Source organism: Curcuma longa, chromosome 1 (assembly GCF_044706935.1).
Source record: "Curcuma longa cultivar G26 ecotype Majalengka, Jawa Barat chromosome 1, ITB_CL_G26_1.1, whole genome shotgun sequence".
NCBI lineage: Eukaryota > Viridiplantae > Streptophyta > Magnoliopsida > Zingiberales > Zingiberaceae > Curcuma > Curcuma longa.
This window is the reverse complement of record NC_133861.1, coordinates 15,868,529-15,889,711: the sequence shown is the minus strand read 5'-3', so window position 1 is coordinate 15,889,711 and position 21,183 is coordinate 15,868,529. Positions and strand designations below refer to the sequence as shown.

At 40.9% G+C, this 21,183-nt stretch overlaps 5 protein-coding genes, 1 non-coding gene and 1 pseudogene across 11 annotated transcripts; 4 read left to right on the top strand and 3 right to left on the bottom strand.

Moving 5' to 3' along the window:
* The first annotated feature begins 768 nt into the window (after positions 1–768).
* Positions 769–2,011, top strand: LOC141846920 (transcription factor MYBS3-like). 2 transcript variants are annotated; one of them, XM_074734953.1, is made up of 3 exons: positions 769–1,184; positions 1,285–1,478; positions 1,557–2,011. In XM_074734953.1, the coding sequence occupies exons 1-3, from the start codon at positions 878–880 to the stop codon at positions 1,836–1,838; spliced, it is 783 nt and encodes a 260-aa protein (XP_074591054.1). In that variant the 5' UTR covers positions 769–877; the 3' UTR covers positions 1,839–2,011. The 2 variants fall into 2 exon arrangements, with proteins under 2 accessions (XP_074591054.1, XP_074591049.1); XM_074734948.1 differs by having other exon boundaries at positions 770–1,184; positions 1,285–1,481.
* Positions 2,012–3,597: 1,586 nt separating this feature from the next.
* On the top strand, positions 3,598–3,670 carry TRNAV-UAC (transfer RNA valine (anticodon UAC)). The gene has a single exon. It is a non-coding gene; the product is annotated as a tRNA-Val (tRNA).
* A 579-nt stretch (positions 3,671–4,249) lies between these two features.
* LOC141836869 (syntaxin-71-like) lies at positions 4,250–9,051 on the bottom strand. Of its 2 annotated transcripts, XM_074724340.1 has the most exons (9): positions 8,794–9,051; positions 8,574–8,699; positions 6,942–7,104; positions 6,412–6,497; positions 5,221–5,289; positions 5,096–5,140; positions 4,934–4,996; positions 4,748–4,824; positions 4,250–4,493 (listed from the first exon to the last, which is right to left on the bottom strand). In XM_074724340.1, the coding sequence occupies exons 1-9, from the start codon at positions 8,947–8,949 to the stop codon at positions 4,478–4,480; spliced, it is 801 nt and encodes a 266-aa protein (XP_074580441.1). In that variant the 5' UTR covers positions 8,950–9,051; the 3' UTR covers positions 4,250–4,477. The 2 variants fall into 2 exon arrangements, with proteins under 2 accessions (XP_074580441.1, XP_074580449.1); XM_074724348.1 differs by lacking the exon at positions 4,748–4,824.
* Positions 9,052–9,565: 514 nt separating this feature from the next.
* LOC141813173 (transcription factor MYB17-like) lies at positions 9,566–10,334 on the top strand (annotated as a pseudogene).
* A 2,010-nt stretch (positions 10,335–12,344) lies between these two features.
* On the top strand, positions 12,345–13,244 carry LOC141824887 (uncharacterized). The gene has a single exon (XM_074712225.1). The coding sequence runs from the start codon at positions 12,354–12,356 to the stop codon at positions 13,242–13,244; it is 891 nt and encodes a 296-aa protein (XP_074568326.1). The 5' UTR covers positions 12,345–12,353.
* Positions 13,245–13,575: 331 nt separating this feature from the next.
* On the bottom strand, positions 13,576–16,948 carry LOC141837144 (protein NUCLEAR FUSION DEFECTIVE 6, mitochondrial-like). Of its 4 annotated transcripts, none has more exons than XR_012602527.1 (4): positions 16,719–16,948; positions 16,521–16,642; positions 15,545–15,617; positions 13,576–13,803 (listed from the first exon to the last, which is right to left on the bottom strand). XR_012602527.1 is itself a non-coding variant. In XM_074724610.1 (3 exons), exons 1-3 carry the CDS (start codon positions 16,862–16,864, stop codon positions 13,796–13,798), a joined length of 276 nt encoding a protein of 91 aa, XP_074580711.1. In that variant the 5' UTR covers positions 16,865–16,948; the 3' UTR covers positions 13,576–13,795. The 4 variants fall into 4 exon arrangements, 2 of the variants coding, with proteins under 2 accessions (XP_074580711.1, XP_074580706.1); XR_012602528.1 differs by lacking the exon at positions 13,576–13,803 and adding an exon at positions 14,100–14,385; XM_074724610.1 differs by lacking the exon at positions 15,545–15,617.
* A 1,140-nt stretch (positions 16,949–18,088) lies between these two features.
* Positions 18,089–20,529, bottom strand: LOC141822447 (3-ketoacyl-CoA synthase 20-like). The gene is made up of 2 exons (XM_074709900.1): positions 19,819–20,529; positions 18,089–18,883 (listed from the first exon to the last, which is right to left on the bottom strand). The coding sequence occupies exons 1-2, from the start codon at positions 20,527–20,529 to the stop codon at positions 18,089–18,091; spliced, it is 1,506 nt and encodes a 501-aa protein (XP_074566001.1).
* Positions 20,530–21,183: the final 654 nt, after the last annotated feature.

Below are 21,183 nucleotides of genomic sequence, written 5' to 3'. Positions count from 1 at the left end.
CGTAAATGTAACCGTCGTTAAGAAGAATAATTAATTATATAATTATAAGATCTTGTGCTTCCGGTTTCAACAAAACAACAACAACAAAAAAACTATATATAAGCTTACTTTTTACAAATCTAAATGGAAAATATCTTATTAATCGGATAAAATTAAAATAGTTTAAAAAGGTTAGGCATAACTGTAAGCAAGTGAAATTCGTTGATATATTAAAGAAAATAAAATTTAGAATATCATAATCAATCAAACCTTCTTGATGCAGCTCAATGATGAAAGGCTCAACTAACTAAATAGAATAGTGCGTCATCTGTGTTTCCAAAAGGAGCATGTACAATGGATGTAGTAGCAATGGCAAATTAATGCTTTCATTTATTTCAACTTTTTTTATGTAGTTGAAACTTATGGAGCATGTTTGCTTCGATCATATTATTATATATTACACACAGGTTCAGGATTAGGTGCTAGTGGAAGTAATTAAGCTAATCACGCCAAATAGAATCCACCCAAATCCTAATGATATTAAAACATTTGAGAAAGCTGGCTGACAAAAGCAATGACCTTCAAAAAATAGTTTCAATGATCACTGCCATCAACTTGAGGCTTAGATTTGATTTCAAGAAGGTCAAGAGATTAGATTTGTCATCTTTTGCCAAAAATAGGGTGCTCTGTAATTCTCATAAAAAGTGAGCTGCTAGATTTTTGGCTATAACTAGTATATTAATTAGATCCTTGAAATTTGTGTGTCCTTTATGGTGACACACCCACCCAATCTAAGCCTCTCCACAAACGAGCAGCCCTAGCCATCTCCCATTTGGTATATATACATACACAGATTAGCTAGCTGCTGGATTGAGCTTGTGCAGGTTCAGAAATCAGAATGGTGAGGAAATGCTCTCATTGTGGCCATAATGGCCACAACTCCAGGACGTGTTGCAGCAGCAGCAGCACGAGAGGCATGGCTGAAGGAGGTGGAGTGAAGCTATTTGGGGTTGAGCTTCGTTTGGCTTCCCCTCTCAAGAAAAGCTTCAGCATGGACTGCCTCTCCTGCACTCATCCTTTTGCCCTTTCCTCTTCCCCTTCTTCATCGACTTCTTCTCTTGGCTCAGTGGATGAGGCTGCTGAGAAGATGGCTAATGGCTATCTCTCTGATGGTCCTGATGGCAGAAAACAAGAGAGGAAGAAAGGTGAGCCATCAGGAACTGTGAAACACCACACGACCTTCTCTCATCATAAGATCCTTCCTAGTGACACAAGATTTTTTTTCTCTCTCTTTGAATTGGATAGGGCTTTCGTGGACTGAGGAAGAGCACAGGCAATTCCTGGCGGGGCTAGAGAAGCTTGGAAAAGGAGATTGGAGAGGGATCTCGAGGAACTTCGTCACCACCAGAACTCCCACACAAGTGGCGAGCCATGCTCAGAAATACTTCCTGAGGCAAAGCAGCCTCAACAAAAAGAAGCGTCGATCGAGTCTCTTCGATGTGGTAGTTCAAACAATCTTGTTCTAGCATGCTTCTTGATATGTTCTAACCGCCGTTTCTCTCATTGCATCTCTGCAGGTTGCAACTCGTGACAAGGCAGCTCCCCACACTGACTCAGGAGGAGAAGTGCATGGTCCAGTATTATCTCTTTGTACCATGGCAAGCCGAAGGACCTCTGAGACTGCAACAATAGACCTGAATTCATCAATCCAAGAGCAAGAAACAGACCATCTTCCTTCATCTGTAGGCCCAGATTTGGAGCTCAGAATTTCCAGCTCGAGGTTAAATCAGAAGATCTCATCGCCTGGAAATCTCTGTCTTGGTACCATAAGAGTTACACAAAGTGTTGTTGATAAATAAAACGCTGCAATTTGAGGTGGAAGCTTAGCCAGTGTAAGGTTCCTTTTGATCTTGTAGATTAACTCAAATACTGTCAGATAAGGGAGATGATCTGTAGCTCTACTGAAACTAGTGTTATTTTTTCCCCCTTTCTCATTTTTTTGAAATGAAAGTAGTACTGTTTGTGTGAGAAATTCTCCAGGGAGCTTATTTTTCTCATTGATGGCCAGCAATTCCATAGCATCTCAAGCTCAGAGTACTTATATAGACTGACTGAACTGCGAGTATAAACAGGAAGTTAATATCCAGTTGCCATTTAAGGTAACCAAAATATAAGCTATTGATAAACTCCTTAAAGAAACTGAAGACACAGAGAATAAAGAATACTGAACATCTGAGTAGCATTTGGGTCATAAATATGGAGCCATGCCAAAATTTTAATGCATATTGTGAAAACAATGGTATGAACTGCAACAAATGCTCTGTGCTGTGCCAGAAAAGGAGAAAAAAAGGAGACAAGAAAATCACGGAATCTTGTTTCAGCCGACAAGAAAGATTGGTTTTCCTATTTCTTAAATAATATAGGAAAAGAAAAGAAAAGAAAATTTGCATTTGATAACCTGAAAGGGATGTGCAACAAGGAAAGGAAAGATAATACAATCCTGTAGATGGAGGATAGGAAGCCACATCATTTGACTTATCCATGAAGATTTGATCGGCATCATATCCTATAATGGAAGATAAGGAGATAACGAGGCAATATAATACACCAATTATGATTTACCTACCAACCAACGTTTCTTGGAATAGGTGTGCTCTCAAAATCACTCACTGTTGTTGTTGCATGAGGAACTCATGTTTACTTCTAGGGAGGGAAAAAGCTTGCAATTGGTTATTGGTGGTGAGCGATCACTCACTGAAAAAGAAGAAAGAATTATTGAGTGTGAGGTCATCTAGAAGCTGACAATGTGTCGATCGATCGAGTCAAGTGATCTTTGAATAGATGGACGATCGGATATATAGATATGGAAGAAGGAATTAAAGGTTTAGAAAGGAGGAAAGCTCACTTTTTGAGTATGTTGGCAGGTGAACCACCAGCACGAGATTAGATTGGTGTGGTGTGGAGTTGGGTGACCTTCTTCGATGCATGCAGGCTCCAACTCCACCTGTCGTCTTATGAATCTCCACCTTAGTAATTAGTGTGTCATCACTATCATTAATTAATGGGCAATGGCCATGCAATTATTAATTGTACGGATTATATTATGCTAAACACGTAATAAAGCATATATATAGTTAGTTGATTAGCCCTCTCGTTTTCTCGATGGATATCGAATAGTAGTTCTATGGCTCTTTTTCAGGCATGCTTGGATTCCTCCATTTCAAGGTGGTGGTAGATGTAGGTGTCACAATCTTGGAACTATGATAAATTTTTAAGTGAGTCGTCAAAAGGTTGTGGAGGTCGAAATTAGGTTTAGAAGTGCGCCGGCAGTGACATATGAGAGGCAGAAATTATAATGTACCTGAACTAAAAAGAATTTTAATAAAAAATAAAAAGATCCCAATCGGTTAATGATAAGAATTATATATATATATATATATATATATATAAGTCTCTGATATTTAATTTAAAATTTAAGATTGATTGGATGAATAATTACATATAAAAATAAAATGACCCGGGCTACAGCTTAGGTAGACTTGAATTATTGAGTGGTGGTGAAATGAGATCGTTAAAAGATTATGTGTTATAATCTGTTAAATCTTCTTGTGCATCAAAGTTGCTATGGTGTAGTGGTTATCACGTTAGTTTTACACACTAAAGGCCCCCAGTTCGATCCTGGGTAGCAACAAATGGTTTTATTTTTATTTTACTCTCTTTATTATGAGTGTGTCTGTATGTTTTTGTTTTTGTTGAAGAGGACAATCCTTTTCGAGAAAACGAAATTTGATATTTCATATAAAATGGAAAACATTTTCAGTCGTTTTAATTTGCAACCACAATTTTTACAGTTTGGGAAACATCTCTTGTAGTTTCACATTTACCAATTGCTTTCCTAATTAAAATTCAAACTGTTATCATGTTAATAATTAGTTTCTAACACACACACACACGATTTTTTTTTAAGAAATAAAAACTTCAATTTTTTAAATTTGGCTTACAAAATTTATATATATAATTAATAATATTTTTTAAAAAACAACTTTATTCTTTTAATAAATTAAGGTATATATTTTTTATTTAGTTTTCATATTTAAAATGAAAATTTTAAAATTTTCTTTTTCCCAAACCGAGCTAACTTTCAGTAACATAAGACATTTTGGCCATTTCGAAAGCATTAGGAGCCTTTGAAAAAAAAAAAGTGCATACAAAACAAAGAACGTCCTTGAAAAAACGTAATAAACTCGAAAGAAACTGAATTTTTCGACAATATAATTTGTTGATTATCATATCCATAGCAAATTATTCATTCATACAAGTCTGTTAGCAGGAAATGAAATATAGTTCAGTTGTTCTGTGGTAATACAACAAAAGCACAAGAAACTGGAAACAAAAATTTTAGAATGAAGTAGCAACAGAACACACACAACACGACATCTCTTGCCCGATGGAATACAAATGCGCAATCAGATGGAAGACTGATCATGTCATTGGAATCTCATTTCTTTAGTACACTGCAAAGAAAAAGAACAAATTAGTTAGGGCTTCAGGAACTCTTTAATTGTAGGAATTCATCCACCTAACTAAATGAGACGTGGTTCAAGGGGGAAAAAATCAGTAGGTTCTCAGGGATATGCATAACCATGGTATTGTTTACCTCAGTTATTCTATTTATGGAATCAGATTCAAGATGGCAACTAAATCAGTCCACCGGCCATAAACCATAAATAGGACTGTATACAAACTGCAGGTTAGAAGTGAAACTTACTTGTACAGATAAGCAGCAATACCAAGAATAATGCACAACAAAATTATGTCAATGCAAAAATTGCGACTGGATCTAAGCTGAAAAAATGAAAATCACAGTTCCTTGTTAGAAATTTTTAACTATAGGTGGTTGAACAAATATCTGTCTGAATAGATAATGTTTCCTCAAACTGGAATTAGAAGGGACCTGAGTAACAGTCTGCTTAAGTCTGACATTAGTATTCTTCAGGTCAGAAGTAGCCCTGTCCACCTGTAGTCCAATCTCACCGGTAAGTCAAACAAAATCTGAATATCTCATTAGTTAGTGAAAAAGAACTATAATATTTGAAGAGAAAAAAAAAAAACTAACCTTTGCATCAATTTCATCCATCAGAGGTACTTGCCTGTCCAATTCCTGTCCAATCCAATACAATAAAATAAGCATATATATATACACACTTTTTAGTACTTAATAACTCAAAATAAAAACCTCACTTCATTCATGTCATGGGCCATGTTTTTCAGTGTATCCAGTCCTTCGGATATAATATCCAATCCTTGATCCTGAAATATACATCACCCATGGATCATCCGCAGTAATTAGTTATAATAAAACCACCACTGATTGACAGAGCAAAAAGATATTATAGTTTGTAGTCGCACCCAAAGCATCTCCAGATCTGATAGATAATTAACAAATATAAAATAACTTAGGACCAAAATTTTAAAAATCAAGATGGAATATAGGGGTTTTAATAGAAATTGGCACAGTGTCCCAAACTATGCTAATAAAGTTTGCTATTGCAAGAGCATGAAAATTATTTGAAACAGAAAAAATTTATTTCCATGAAAAACAGTTTATTTTACAACACAGCTTCCAGGGAGTGAAACAAAAAATGCATGATAAATAAAATAAAGTGTAATTCTCCAATGATGTAATTAAAATACGGAATGCTTTTGAATTTCAGATCAGTAAATGAGTTTCTAAATTATGGGCAGTCATCAGTTAATGAAAAAAAGACCTCAAATACAATAATGTACTAATACTACAAAGAGGTAAAAAGACTAAGACAAACAACAAACGAACAATAATCAAATGCAAAAAATAATAACAATAAAAATACAGCATCATGTGCATTTCAGAACACCACTGCTTGTGCCCAATTTCTTATATAAAATGCTCAGTGGTTGTGAAAAAGGCGTTTGATTCATCAATAAGAAGTAATTGGCCATGTATAAGCAGGCACACAGCTGCTTGTATTCCAGATGGTGCAAGCATCTTCTCTATCAATGAAACAGAAGTATGTGAACATCATTAAATCATCTAAAAGCACAAAGAAGAACAAGACATACACAAGTGAGATTTGTAATTTCAAGGAGAAGATGATGATAGTTCAAATAATAAGCAATCTGCGTTGAACATAAGATGTGATATACAGCTAGTTTTCCAGGTGAGAACACATGTTCACTTAAGAAAACTTATATACGATTGATACAGATTAACATACTAATCACTGAAAGAAATTATTCATGGCAGACAATGGTAGTACACCAACAATCAGGAAAAATAAACCATCACCAATAAAAGCTTAGCAATTTGAATTGCAACACAATGGACTAGATGTCTACTGCCACCCTTAACATATGCACTGGCATATACAAATATAAAGGAAGAAGAGAAATCACTTGTTTCATTTTGCGCATCTCATACTCTTGCCTAAATTGGTTTGATTCTTCAGTCTGCTGAAAGTACTCACTGTCAAATCTTCCATCTGGGACAAATCAAATACATAATCAAATCCCAATCAATTTACAAAAAAAAAAAAAAACGAGAGATCATGATACAAGTACTACTAAAATAATGTATTCCATTATATATTAGAAAAATGGAACTTGTAAGGACTTCCATCTCCAGAAGCATACAACCAATGCAACTAGGAATAGTTTATTCCATGGCTCAGTATTTGCCTACTTGATTTATCCCTTTCTTGACTATATTCATTTAGCCCAAGTTACTGCATACATATTGATGTTGTATGGCCTAGAAAAAAGAAGCAAAACTGCAAACATGCCACTGTATCTAGGACAAACTATAAGAACTAGAAGCGCCAAATGCACATCCACAGACTATATCAGATTAATATTCTCTAAGTTAATACCTTCTTTAAGTATTCTTACAAACACCTAATAAATGCACAGAATATGATTATGTTAACCTGAAGTAGTGTCGAATCGAATCTCTGTGCGAGAACCCGAAGCTGTCCAGCCGCCAGTTTTTGCTCCAGTTGAACTCCCATCTGGAATTGACTGAATCCTGTCTGGTAGAGCTGACACCAAGTCACTGCGTGTAACAAGTTCCTCTTTCGACAGCCCTTTTACCTGAACTAGAAATAAATTAGAAACACCAAATTCTACAGAAATAAGTCATCTATTTCAGATTATCTATGTTCTAAATACATATTAATGGATGTCCAGTTACACTCATGGGAAGATGCAAACAGTCAATTTTAAGAAAAACCGACTATTATGAATGTGCAATGCATTGGTATTGTGTGTAAAACAAATTGCATTTCAAACAATGGGCCATGTAGGTTAATCGTTATTAGCACAAAAATATTGTGATCTACCTTCTTGCAAGGTAAAAATAACAAGAAAAGAAATATGAAGCTCAGCTATGGTCTCATCAAAGGTTATGTAACATACATATGTTCATATCACTATTTTGATACTGAAATTTCCTGTTTGTGAGTCACATACTGTTTGTATCATTGAAATTTCTGAAAAAATCTCAAATATTAAATTACCCATCTTAACCTACCAAAATGTTTTCCAATAATGTATCATGAAATGTCTAGCTTGTAGTATGGTAGCCTATACAATTTAGGTAACATTCACATTTATGTTTCCAATACAGTTGTTGTATTCATCTCTTTAGCCCCTCCAGTAGTTCTTGTGGGATCAATAGATGGTGTGCTTGACAGAGGATAGAGGTACAAGAGCAGCTAGAGGGAGAGGGGTGAATGGTCAGTTCACCTAAATTGAAAATTTTCATACCACACACTTAGTTGCGCATGTGCTCGTGTGTGTTGTTTGTGTCAAGAGTATGCAACGGAAGTATAGACAACACAAACAAACAACGTTAACAAATCATTTAACATGGTTTGGTGATCTCACTCCTAATCCACAATTACAAAGCATATCATCACCTAAATTCAGCATTACAGACTAACAGCAGTAATTCCGATATGAAAAGAACATCAAACGACTGCTTATTTTTCCTTGCAAGTTCAGTCATGCATTTATCAGCTAGTCTCTGTAATCTCTGACATCAATTGACTGAAGTTCATTATTTGGAGCAGCATCTTCCTGTGGTGCTTCTCCAAGAATATTTTCTACTTTTCCATCTATCTTAAAATGAACAGCAAGCTACTGAGTCTCAGGTCACAAAGGAATTCATTGTTATAACATACCATCACTATATTCTTGTGAACATCTTAAATAACTCTTATCTCTTACATGACAACAACAGAGAACAACCAACCTTGAGCTCAACTATTTAGAATCAGGATATAAGGATCTTACTTGATAGTAGATTCTAACATTCAAAGGCACCAACTAATATGTCATGCTGTCAAACCTGTTTGATTGCGCATGACCTCAGAGTGTTCTCTGCAGGCTTGCTTTCCTATTCCTATGAGGGGCAAAACAGAACCAAAATGTTGTTGTTTGAACAACATTTGGAATTACAAAGCTAACATAATCTTAAGTCACACAATCGAAAACAAAGCATATGCCAAATTTAAATAATTCGCAACAGGACAAAATAGAATCAGAGAAAAAGGTGTCACCTTCTTCACGGCCAACCGCTGCAGCTTCGGGATCTCCTCCAGCAACCGCGCCTTTGTGCGCCGGATCTCGGCATTCAACGCCACAACTGCGGCCCGATTCTTTTCGCTGGACGCTGCTTCCGCTTTCTGCGTCGCGCGATCGCCAAATCAACCGCTACGGATCAAACCCTAGCAAAATGCAACAAAAGGAGAAGAAAAAGGAGGAAGGAACGGGAGATACCTGGAGGGCTGATTCGATGTCCGAATCGACGGAGGCATAAAGGCGGGCGAAGGCGTCGTCACCGGAAACATTGTCGCCATTGAGCTTGTCGACGTCGTATTTCTCGTACTTCTTGCAGATCACGTCGACCCGCGTAAGGATATCGATGACGCTCATTCTCGATCCTTGATCAGCCTACCTCTCTCCCCTTCTCTGCACCAAATCTGGTTGTTCTCCGACCCCAACTCCAGGAAATGGAGATGCGTTCGGGGTGGAGAACAAAATTTTGAGGGAATTTCGAGAAAATAACATAATATATCCTCTGCGATCTTTACGAAGAAAACCCTCAGTTTCAAAAATTAACGTAGGGACGTCCCATTGTTTGTTTTCATTTCAACCCCTCTGTTTCCAAAATTTCTCATGGAGTCCTGTTCAACGGTGCCAATGGTACGTGTTAATTCATTGTATAAGTGGATGGTGTATTTGAGATAAAAGGTTATATAATTTAATTTAATATATATATATATATATATATATATATATATATTATATAAATGTAAAAGTAGGTAATAGAATTTTAATTGCCTTGTTATTCTATTTTAATTTCCTTTTCAATAATGATAATAATAATTGACTGTCTTTTGGTGCAGCTCGTACCGTCGCACGCGTCAAGCTTTTCCATTCTTTTCGTCTGTTTATAAACGATGCAGTGAGAAGCATCCTCCTCCGCCAGCTCTGTTTTCCTCCCTTCATCCATCCATCTCATTGGCTATTTGGCTACGTTTATTGTTCGATGGGGAGAGCTCCGTGCTGCGGCAAAGCCAACGTGAAGCGGGGGCCCTGGTCGCCGGAGGAAGACGCCGCCCTCAAGAGCTACATCGAGAAAAACGGCGCCGGCGGCAACTGGATCGCTTTGCCTCAGAAAGTTGGTTATTACTGTTCCATCTCAATCAATAGCGCATATAGCAGTGTCCTCACTCGATCACTATCAATAATGTAGGCCTCAAGCGATGCGGCAAGAGCTGCCGATTAAGATGGCTCAATTACCTCCGCCCCGACATCAAGCATGAGGACAACATCATTTGCACTCTGTATGATCGACTCGGAAGCAGGTTTGGTCGATTGATTTGGGTTGATTTAGCTAAGAATTTGATCTCGAAATCTCCAACTCCACTCTCCAAGACCGTCCAGTACTCCACTTCCTCCGGTCCTCTCTCCGCCCATCAAAACCGAGGTTTTCTCCGGCGCCGATTTCAGGTGTCAAGCCTCTTCAAAGCTACGGGTTGCTCTCGAAGCAGTATCGGCAGATGCCATTCCCTGAGAGGATTTTCATCGAACAAGTGGTCTCCCCGTCGGAGGAAGCCTCGGCGGCTTCGTCGTGGTCGGTGAACAGCTGGTGCAGCTACTCGAATGAGCTGTTCCTGTCGGCGCTTCGGCTGGGAGATACCGCTGTCTTATTCCTCGGTGAACAGACAGGAAAGCGATCCAGCCACATGGCAACACCGCACCAGGGTCTCACTTGTCATGATGGATTCAACTGCAGCAAGTTCAATTACCCATGAACATGATAGAACCGACGACAGAGTAGATGGCTAGTAATTGTTGTTATAGCAGTGTAGTTACTGTTTTAATCTCCCTTTTGTTTTCAGTATCTGTGTAGTGCACTCGATTGGGTGGTGCGAAGTCGAAATTAAGTTAACAAAAACTCATTAAATCAAAGTCATTGTTGTCTTGTGCATTGGAATGGTGCGGATAGATCGTCGTCCAAACATGGACGGCAAAGGCATGCAATTCTTTTAGTTTGTCTGCAGCTGACAGAATGCTCAGAGGCCATGAGAATTGCATGGATCGTGGAATGGCAGTTTCGAAGCTCATGCAAAGGATGGAATAGCTATCAGGCCTTTCTCGCTGCATCAAGATTACCTCACGAGGCTTACTCTTTAGCCAATTTCAGACATTTACTCCTAATCCTCCTGCTCCTTTATATATTTATCCATTAATCGTTCAGATACGCCTATTCTAAAGCTTTTGTTTATTATGCATTGCTTTTGGGGGTCCGCTCTCTCACCCTCTCTCTTATGGTTGCGGCCTCTGAATGGGACAGAGAAGAGTATCAGCTGTCTTCTCTTCTTCCATGGCAGCAGACTTTCTCGTACTGTAATCGTTTATGTACGAAAGTTTTGGCATTCGTTTCTCTTGTTCCTGTCTATATAAGTTCTGAAATTTAATACGTAGCAAGGAAACATCAAAAATGAGTAAAAGTAACTCGCGAAAAAAAAATAGATATGGCACAATCATGGACAAAGGAGAAAATTTCACTATCAAAATTGTTGCAATAAGAAAATATAGTTTGGTCAACATTAATTCTTCCTCATTTTTCTTCTTCACCCTCCCACTTCTGCGCACCTTTACCCCCCCACTTCTGCGCACCTTTACGCCATCATCACTCACTTCTGCTATTCCTCTCCCCTCTCCTTGGCACTTGGTACTGCCACAGCACCGTGCACGCCGTCTCCGATGTTTACTGGAGCTGAACCATGCACATGAACAAGTGCATCTCTATCTTTTCTCGGTCTAAGTGTTCAAGAGATCGAAGTTGCCATCTCCCTCGTCGGCCATTGAACGTGAAAACGATAGAACAGATAAAAGTTATTTTCAAAACTATTTTCTCCATTTTGAACTTTTTACGAGTGTTCTAATTCATTCTTAGCTGTCGCCTCCTAAAAGTCTACTGAGAATGAATAGAATATGGTTAGAGCTGTACAATTTTATAGCTCTAACCTAACATTAGCTGGGGACGACAATGCATGAGAAATTAAGTCACAAGAACATGAGAAGAGAAGTCTACCCCCGTGAGTGTGACACAAGAGTCCAATTGCTACCAAACAACAACACCGCAACTCACATCACCTCCGCTTCGTGTCAGGAGCAAGCAGCAGCCACAGCACTAGATCGCATTTATGGCGCCGCGAAAGGTGCGAGAGCAAATTGGAGCAGCATGCCTGTCCACTTCCCCTTGGCACGCACTGCCATCCATAGCCACTGCTACTTATCTTCGTCAACAATCTTTGCGTTCATGCACCCTCTTCCTTTCCCAACAGGCAGAGCTTGTACTGGGGAAAAAATTATCACGAACGGATGGACAGTGGTTGACCCCCCAGTTTCAATTGCTTTGTCTGCTTACAGAAATGGCTATCGTGCAAGACAAGGACGTAGCAACAGCGTTCTTGGCAAAACGAGAAGGCATCTGAATGCATCTCCATTAGCAACGCCACCTACAAGAAGAACGCATCAAAATCTGATTTAAACAATGCTTATTTGCCGAGAGACCGTTGTTACGTTACTTCGTCTGCTAAACTTTTATTGTTCGGATACGACTCGAGTGATTGGATTGCTCCCGTCTCGTGTTGACATCAGCGATCGAGTAGGTTGGAATTGCCACCAAATAATTGTAAGGGGGCTTAAACAAGCAGGTCACGAGCGAGACAATCCAAATCCAAGCACCAATTCTACTCCATCAAGGTTCTGATATAAATATCGGCTTCTTCTCCTCCTTGTTCATCTTCTAACAAGCGTCTCAAATGGAGAAATCGGTCAGTAAAAGCAGTAGCAGCAAGCTGAAGCAGCGCTTCGCACGGATGCTGCTCGGCTCCTCCTGCTCCACCGCCGCCAACGTCGCCGCCGCCGCCGCCGCAGCGACCAAGCCTCCGGCGACGTGGCTGCCGGAGACGGTCAACCACGGGTGGAATGACCGTTGCAAGCTCGACCAGCACTACTGGTCTATTCCCGCCGATATCCCGCAGCGCCGCTGCGTCGCTCCGGTGGTGCATGTCTCCATCAACTGCCGCGATCGCCGGTCGGTGGAAGCTTCCGAGCCGCTGCTCCCCTTGATCGGCAAGGAGGAGAGAAAGTGGAAGCCGGGGGAAACTAAGAAACAGAGGCGCAAGGTACCTTTTGGTCAGAGAAAGAAGAGCAGTAGCTTCTCCTGCTCTTCTTCCTCGGACTCATTAAACGAGAACGAGTTCGATCTCTTCAGCAGCGAGGAAGAGGACGAGGACGAGGAGGAATCGAGAACTACACTGTTGTCGTCCAAGAGCTTCTCCTCCGACTCCTCCGAATTCTACCACCACAGCAAGAGGAAGAACAAGAGCACCAGGAGCAAGAGTATGAAGTCCACACGACGTCCGCCGCGAAGGCACGCAGCGAATTCAACGACGACGGAACTCCGGTCATTGGTCTCCATCTCGCCGGCAAAGGCCAATGCGGGAGGCTTCCCGGTGGTGAAGCGGTCCACCGACCCTTACGGCGACTTCAGGAGCTCCATGGTGGAGATGATCGTGGAGCGCGGCATGAGCCGGGCCAGAGACCTGGAGCAACTCCTCCATTCGTACCTCAAGCTGAACTCCAGCCGACACCATCAGGTCATCCTCGAAGCATTTGAGGACATTTGTGAAGCAATGTTTGGCAAATAGATTGAACTCGTTTATCTAATTCTAACGCTCTGTTTGAAGATCGACAAATAAATTTTGTGCTCCTCCGAGCTCTTTCCGATCAGTGATAAATAACAAGAATGTTACATTCAAAGCTCGATCACAAAAAGAATCGATCACGTAGGAAAGTTTGGCAGTAACGTATTGGACATTTCAAGAGTGAGCATAACAAAGGAGAAATGTTTACTGTAACTTTAAGGGAACAGATTTATTTTGACAGAAATAAATTCTCACATTGCCTTCAGCACAATTTATATGGATTCCGCACAAGAATTCAAGTAATATTAGAGAGTGAACGAGAAAGCTCGGGAGATAATTTAAATGCTACATTCTTGACAAGTTGTAAATTATTAGACAGTTTAATGTCAAGCTACAAGAAGGTCGAGAAGAAATGAAGCTAAAAATATGATCACGAGTATTGCAATCCATTGCTCTCCAACAGCAATCTAAATTAAAGGGAACTAATTGCTTAAGCGAATCAATCATGAAGGATCCGCACCCGTGCATTGCCCCTCCAAATCCGAATCTACAACTCACCCATCTACAACATAAAGAATCAAGTATCTAAGCTCCAACCAACATGATAAAAAAAACAATATTATCAAATTAAAGAAAACAACAAAAGCCTAATTTTTCCTCAATTTAGTATGCTAAAAGAACATCAAGAATGTCAAAAGCTACTCTGTACAAAATCCCCAATGATTTGACTAAATGATCTGACAAATGCAGAAATGGCATCAGGAATAATCTTTCACACGACATCAAACATAGTGCTAAAGTGTTTATAATGCTTAGAAATGGAACTGTCAACATATTGAGAAAATAGAACGCTTGAGAGACGATCAGCGAAAATGCTATGCGAGTTCATTGAATAGAAAAAGGTAAGCAACATGTTTATTTCACATGCAACATACTACAGCGTGGAGATCACACATTATCCTCATTTAAAGTTCATAACTCAGGGAAAAAACAATTGAATATTTGGTTCATCTATCTGATGCTCACGAGTGCTGCAATTTAGTCCTTCCACAATGATGGCTAACTTTCTCTAAAGGTATTGGTAGTTTTTAACCAAAGTATTGCTTTGATCCACTCGTCAATCATCATACATCCTCATTGCTAGCTGACATACATACAAGACATCAGTATAGGAAATATCTACAAACTAGTAAGTTTGGGCAGATATTAAGATTGAATTGAATTACGAGTTCAAAATAAACATTTTAGTTGACACGTAAATGCAACACTAACAGGTTTTCCAATACTTTTGTAGATCATGGATATCCTTGTTACACTTATGTTATCCAGTTCATGATGGAGGCATTATGACAAGCATGAAAGAATCAGCAAGAACAACAACAAAAAGCAATATATCCATTGAAAGCGACCCGCCATCTATATTACTCAAGGTGGTGTGAACCCGACATAGCTATTTCTAAAATTTTTACTAGTGAACAATAAGGGTACCAATTGTTCCTCAGTATCAATGTCTAAGTTTTTGTATCTAACACAGCAGCCAAGGAGTAAGAAGAGTTTAAGTATTAGAGCATGCCATCAATCTGAAGCCCAATGCAAGTGAAGGAAAATACTAGCTGTATTTTGCTAATGACTCCGAAATGCATTGGTGCAATTGACTAACCTAACAAGTAGAGTTCTAGTAGAGGAAGGGGTTTAAACTTTAAGCAAGCAAAGCAAAGCACTTCCACACAAAAATGGAAGGTTTGGATCATATATGAACAAGAGCATCCAGTGTACTTCTCTTCAAGGGAAGTCTCGTTGAAGTGGAATATCATAAACAAATCACTAAATCACACATGAAAGCAAACATTTATGCTGAGCATGTGCAAACTCCATGAATTCTCCTTATGAATAAATTACCATGATTTTTATTTGGCAAAATTGGCAGCAAGTCACCGACAACAGCAGCATTATGATAAAAAAAAATCATTTTTTAAACATCCTGCTGTTAAGACAATGTTTGTGGGTGTGTCCTTATTATGAGCCATGTGAATAAAATATTTTTGTTGCATCATTCTCAAAATTGGCTTTTAAGTAGTATCTAGGTAAGATTGTGGAAGCAGAAACTTTATATATGAAATTTCATTGTGCTAATACAATCTCATATTCCATTTGCGTATTTAATCTATGTATTTATAGAGAAGTCATGCTCAAGGGCATCCATGTTTGTCATATCATCTCACAATTGCCTCAACTCTGGAGCGACTTGGTCAAATCAATCAGATTCGAAAGATATAACCAGAATATTAACAACATATGCCAACCTGTGTAAGTGAGAACATCAGTAACTAACTTGCTAGACTCCGCCTAGTAATTGTCACACATCATCAATCACAGCTGGTTGAATGAAGAAAAATCAGTAATGCTATTGGCACACACAAAAGTAAAAGGAATACAATCATAGAACCAGAAGTAATGTGATTGAATCAAGCGAAATTGAGACAGGGAGAATGTTGGATAACAAACTAAATGAAATGAAAGAACCCGTCAAAATGGTCTCACCAAACATGTTTAAAAGAGAAGACAAAACCGATAGGTTGTTACAACTAGTAATATGCACAATTGCCTGCAGAGCAGAAGAAAAATTAGGTTCTGGCTATCAAGTTAAAGATTTGTTTGTTCCTTAGAAAGTAGACAATTACATTTCAATGAAACTGTAGTAAGTTCCTCTATATAGTTAATTAGAGATGGATTGGAATATTAAAAAATACCATAAATTTTGAGAAATTTGACATTAGTAAAATTAGTTACATTCCTATTAAAAAGTTGGAAGCACCTGGGTATTAAAATCAATCCAGTGAACTACTACCTTTTGACGTGTTTCTAACATAACCAAAGATTTCCTTTCTACCAGCACTCAAGTTACAGTGAGCTTGTTTTGGAGAACACTGCTGCTGATTACCCCGTCCAATGAAAAAACAAAATTTAATGCTACTTGAGCAATAAAACACATAGGATAGGTAATGCATTGAAATTTATTTATTATTTCTTTATCAATTTAATTTGTTTCAATAAGTAGAGTGACCTTATTATGGGTTTATAAATTGTTTGTCTAGCAATGGTCACTATTATAAGATAAAGAATCTGCATCACTATTTTGTCGGCAGCAGATGAAGCAAACGAACACATTGCTTCAACATTACAAGATTGTTTTAGACAAATAAATCAGTGAGAATTAACGAATTCAACCAATTGAAACAAAATCACAGGACAACAGACGAAGAATAGTTCGGTGTATACCTTCCGACAGCCACCCACAACCCCTGCGCGAAATCGCGAGCATCGACGTCATCAACGCGGAAGCTGTGGCACTGTGCATCGGCAGCATCGATTCCACACAGAAGCTCGCCTCGACGGGCGACCTTAACAATCCGAAAGAAATTAAGCTTACGTAAAGATGAGAGACAAAGGAAGGGATCGCGAGCCGCTGGCAAGCACCTGAAGAAGCGAACGGCCGCAGAGGGAGGCCTCTGCTTTGGGACGGATCGAAGAAGGGAAGGCCGCGCTGATCCGGCCCTCGAGGCAGCGCCCCTGAGGGAAGGCGAGCGGAGGATCGACCTACCAGCGGCGGCGGCGGCGATCATGACGCGCTTCGGTCAGCAGAGTTTAGGGCAGGCGGAGGCGGCGATCATGACGCGCTTCGGTCAGCAGAGTTTAGGGCAGGCGGAGGCGGCGAATTAGGGTTCGTAGAACTGAGCGCAAAATAAGACTACGAGCTAGTTTATGTCAGACTTGAGCTCGACAGGGTTCAAAAGACACAAATTAAATCTAATGATAATTATATAAAATTAATTAATGAAGAAATATACAATTTTCTAAATTAGAGCTTAACTTGCTCCCAGACAAACACTACGCTGAGATAAATTTCATAGAAGCTTAAGCTTTCATTTATTTATGATTGCATCATGCTCGAGAAGTGACCTGAAACACAAAAAAGTTTGTAAAGCTGCAACGAGTAAACCATGCACATTAATTAATTAGGACAGAGTCCTTAATTTAACTTCTTGTATGAGAGGTTTAAACATGTCCAGGAGCCTCAGGAAAGGCACCAAAATTTCCTCTGCTTCCAGTTCCAGCCGCTGCAGCAGCAGGCCCCTGCAGCTCACTTCCCGAATGCTTCATCGACTGCTGCTTAATTCCTCCCACGCCGGCGCCGACGTTCAACGCCGGAACGACCATTTGGATCTCTCCTTCCGCCACGTACCCTTTATCTCTTCGCGGCCGGAGGCAACGACGCGCAAGCGCCCGCCCCACGAAGCAGGCTACCAGTGTCAAGGCGCCGATGATCCCCAGCACGACGTAGACCTGCGTGAACGAACCTCGGGAGCTGGGTGCATATTGGGCTTTTACGGACTGTGGATACACGACCGGAGGGCGACGAAGTGATAACATTTTATCTTGGATATGTTCTCCGTTTAGCGTTGTGATCTACGTTTAATTTGCTTTGTTGATTGATTGATATAATGTGCTTTGAGTGAGCTGATGGTAAGCTCTGGTGCATGATTTTAATGGAAAAGGGTTGTCCATGCACCAAATGGTAGGTTAGGAATATCTCTGCAGTGTGGCTGCTTAAGGAGGAATTATGTTTTCCTTTACACCAATGCAAGAATATATCAACATTGATTTGAGATATTGGATGGAAATCCGATCCGTAATTCGCCAAAGAGATCAAGGCAACGCACAAAGCTAGCTCTATACATGTTCAAACAGATTAAACATGCATATGCTATGGGAGCCAATCGACTTAATAATTAAACATCTCGATCGATACATATATCGATATGGTACTAGATATGAAAACTTGTAATCTATGGCATAAGTGGCACGAGTTTAGGCACTTGAACTGGAAAGCTGTCGATCTCATCCGACCAGGGATTACTGTTTCTCATGTTCTTCGCACTTTTGATCGCTCTCAGGGATCTCCACACCGCACTGTTGCACTTGAACCCGGAGCCGAAGCCGATCTGCCACACCCTGTCGCCTGCTTTGATCCTTGCCTTGGCCTCGCAGTAGGCGAGCTCGTACCACAGCGAGCTGCTCGACGTGTTGCCGAACCTGTAGAGCGTCATCCTCGACGGCTCCATGTGCCACGGCGACAGCCCCAGGCTCTTCTCCAGCTCCTCCAGCACGGCGCGGCCTCCGGCGTGGATGCAGAAGTGCTCGAATGCGAGCTTGAAGTCCGGCAGGTATTGCTTGACATGTTCGAGCTTGAGGACCTTCTTGAGGACCAGGGAGGCGAGGAAGAGGAGCTGCTCGGAGAGGGGGAGGACGATGGGGCCCAGGGTGGAGATGTTGGCCTTGAGGGCGTTGCCGGCGACTCCCATGAGGTCCTTGGAGAGAGCGACGCCGACCTTCCCCTCCGCGTCCTCCTCCTGCGTGACGCAGGAGTAGCTGCGATCGTCGGCTCCCTTGTGGGTGCGCACGGTGTGGATCAGCTGGTACTTGGAGCGGCGCCGCTCGCGGAGGCGGTTGGTGAGGAGGATGGCGGCGCCGCCCATGCGGAAGAGGCTGTTGGTGACGAGCATGGAACGGTTGTTGCCCAAGTAGGCGTTCAGCGTCATGCTCTCGGTGCTCACCACCAACGCGTAGCTCTTTGGATGCACCTGCATGCCAAATTAACTCAAGTCAATCACAGTCTTCGACACTCTGCGATTACTATTCACCGGCCGCAGCAGAGGCCAGTGAAGAAACTGCGAGCCATGTGATGCGACTGATCAAAGTTATAAATGTATGCTATGCCATGTCCTGCTATCTCTGAAGACCGGAAAAACAACGTAACCAGCAAGAAAAAATTCCAGCTATCTGTCCATTGGTAACTCTGCGTTGCTGAATGCGACTCGACGACGACACAGTCCTGTGGATTCTCACAGAATCTAAACGCAAAATCTGCAACCGAATAACTATGCCATTAATTCCACCCTACGCCTCCACCCATCCACCCACCCACCCGCTACCCCGTCTTAACTGTCCCCCCTACAACAGTATTAATGCGAATGACCAAACATTGGTCGGTCACGTTACTGGTTACCAGTTAGATCTCTCAAGCTTGGTGTTACTGCTGCGACGTCAGTCCACAATTTATTGAAGCACACATATATCTCCACATGCTAACGTGGTCAGAAGTAATAAATAAATAAAAGCATGCATGCACAAACCGTTGGCAAAAAATATTGAATGCGTATTGTGTGTCTACTTCTGGATATTGCCAGTCTTTGAAACAGATAAAAAATATGTGGATTTAACGAGAATAATTTTATTATTTTTCACTCGACTGAATTGGCACCCTCTGTCAAATAATTGAACCGTGTGGTTCAGTTTCAAAAGCACTGAATAGTTAATGTGGCTGACAGTACGTGCATTCTTCAGTCCCCTATAATTATCGATCAGTAGCTTAATCAGAGCCTGCCATGAACGTGATATGTATATATTATATATATATGTGTGTGTATTTATACTGTTAATATCATAATGATCATCATAAATAAAATTACAGATCGACATTGTAGTAATTGATAAAAAATGATTGATTTGTATATACCTGAAGGAGCTGTCGAACGAGATCGATGGCGATCAACCCGGCGCTGCAGCCCATCCCGGAGAGGTTGTAGGTGATGACGTCAGCGGACATCTTGTAGCGATGGACGATCATGTCTGAGTAGGTCGGCGTCGGGTTGTGGAGGCTGCAGTTGGTGACCAAGACACCGACGTCCCGCGACGCCACGCCGGTGTTGCGGAACAACTCGTCGACGGCGCCGAATATGACGGTCTCGGCTTCCTCCTGCGCCGTCCGGTAGCACATGTCTGGGGGGTTGCACAGCAGCGAAGCCGGAATGTAGGCCTCGTCGGAGATCCCCGACCGCTCCAGCATCTTGCGCTGGAACGCCACCGTCTCTTCAGTGAAGGTGCCGCCTCCGGTGAACTTCGCCAGGATGGTGACGCGAGGCGCCACGTACGCGGAGCTTCCCTTGAAGCAGGCGAAGTCCACCAGGTAGACCGCCCTCGGGCGGCGCAGCATGTACAGCGCCGCGGCCAGGCCGAGGAGGGTGGATCCGGCGACGGCAGAATGGGGGCTGAGCTGCGGCGAGGCAAGGCTTGTGGGGGAGAGGCGAGGGAAAAGCAGTGCGAGGAGAGGAGGGATACAGAGAAAGAGGGCGTTGGAGACGACGTGGTGAAAGACAAGCTTAAGGTAGTTGGGTTTGAGCGGTTTCGCACGGTCGTCGACGGGAGGCGCCACCTTCTCATCAGCCATGGCCGGAGATACACTGAGCAAGAAGAGGTACGACTAGATTTATAGACAAGGAAGACAACAAACCCTCCAAAAGGATGCTTAATGCTAGCTTTTTGTTTTTCTTTCTTTTTTTTTCTTTTTTTCTGTTTGTGTTGTAGAACGCGAAAGGGTAGCTAAAGTTTTCAGTGAAGGGGTCTTTTTAAAATCGTCTTATGAATGCCGAAATTACCGTGGCTTTAATGGTTCAGAGTTATCTGCATTTAATGGTTTCCGACACGAGCCCTCTTTATTCGCCATCATATCAGAACTTTGTTTTCTTTTTTGTTTATAAAATTAGCTTTTTATGTATAAATTATGTGTAATTACTTTAAATTTTAAATTGGATTGCATGTAATATTTAACTAAATTGAAAGAAAGTCTATCATCTATTTGTGCAAGAGCTACAAAATCGTGTTATTAATAGATTGCATTATAATATTTACATAATATACTCTATCTATTGGCGGATAAATATATATTATTTAATATTTTAAATTTATGCAAAAAAATATATTTTTTCTAATAAGATATTGATGCCAGCCTGTCACTGACAGCAGTCGGGCTTGCGCCTCCCGCCGCGTCAGACGGAGGGGATTATAATTAATATAAACGAGAATTTCCCAGCCGCACGATCCG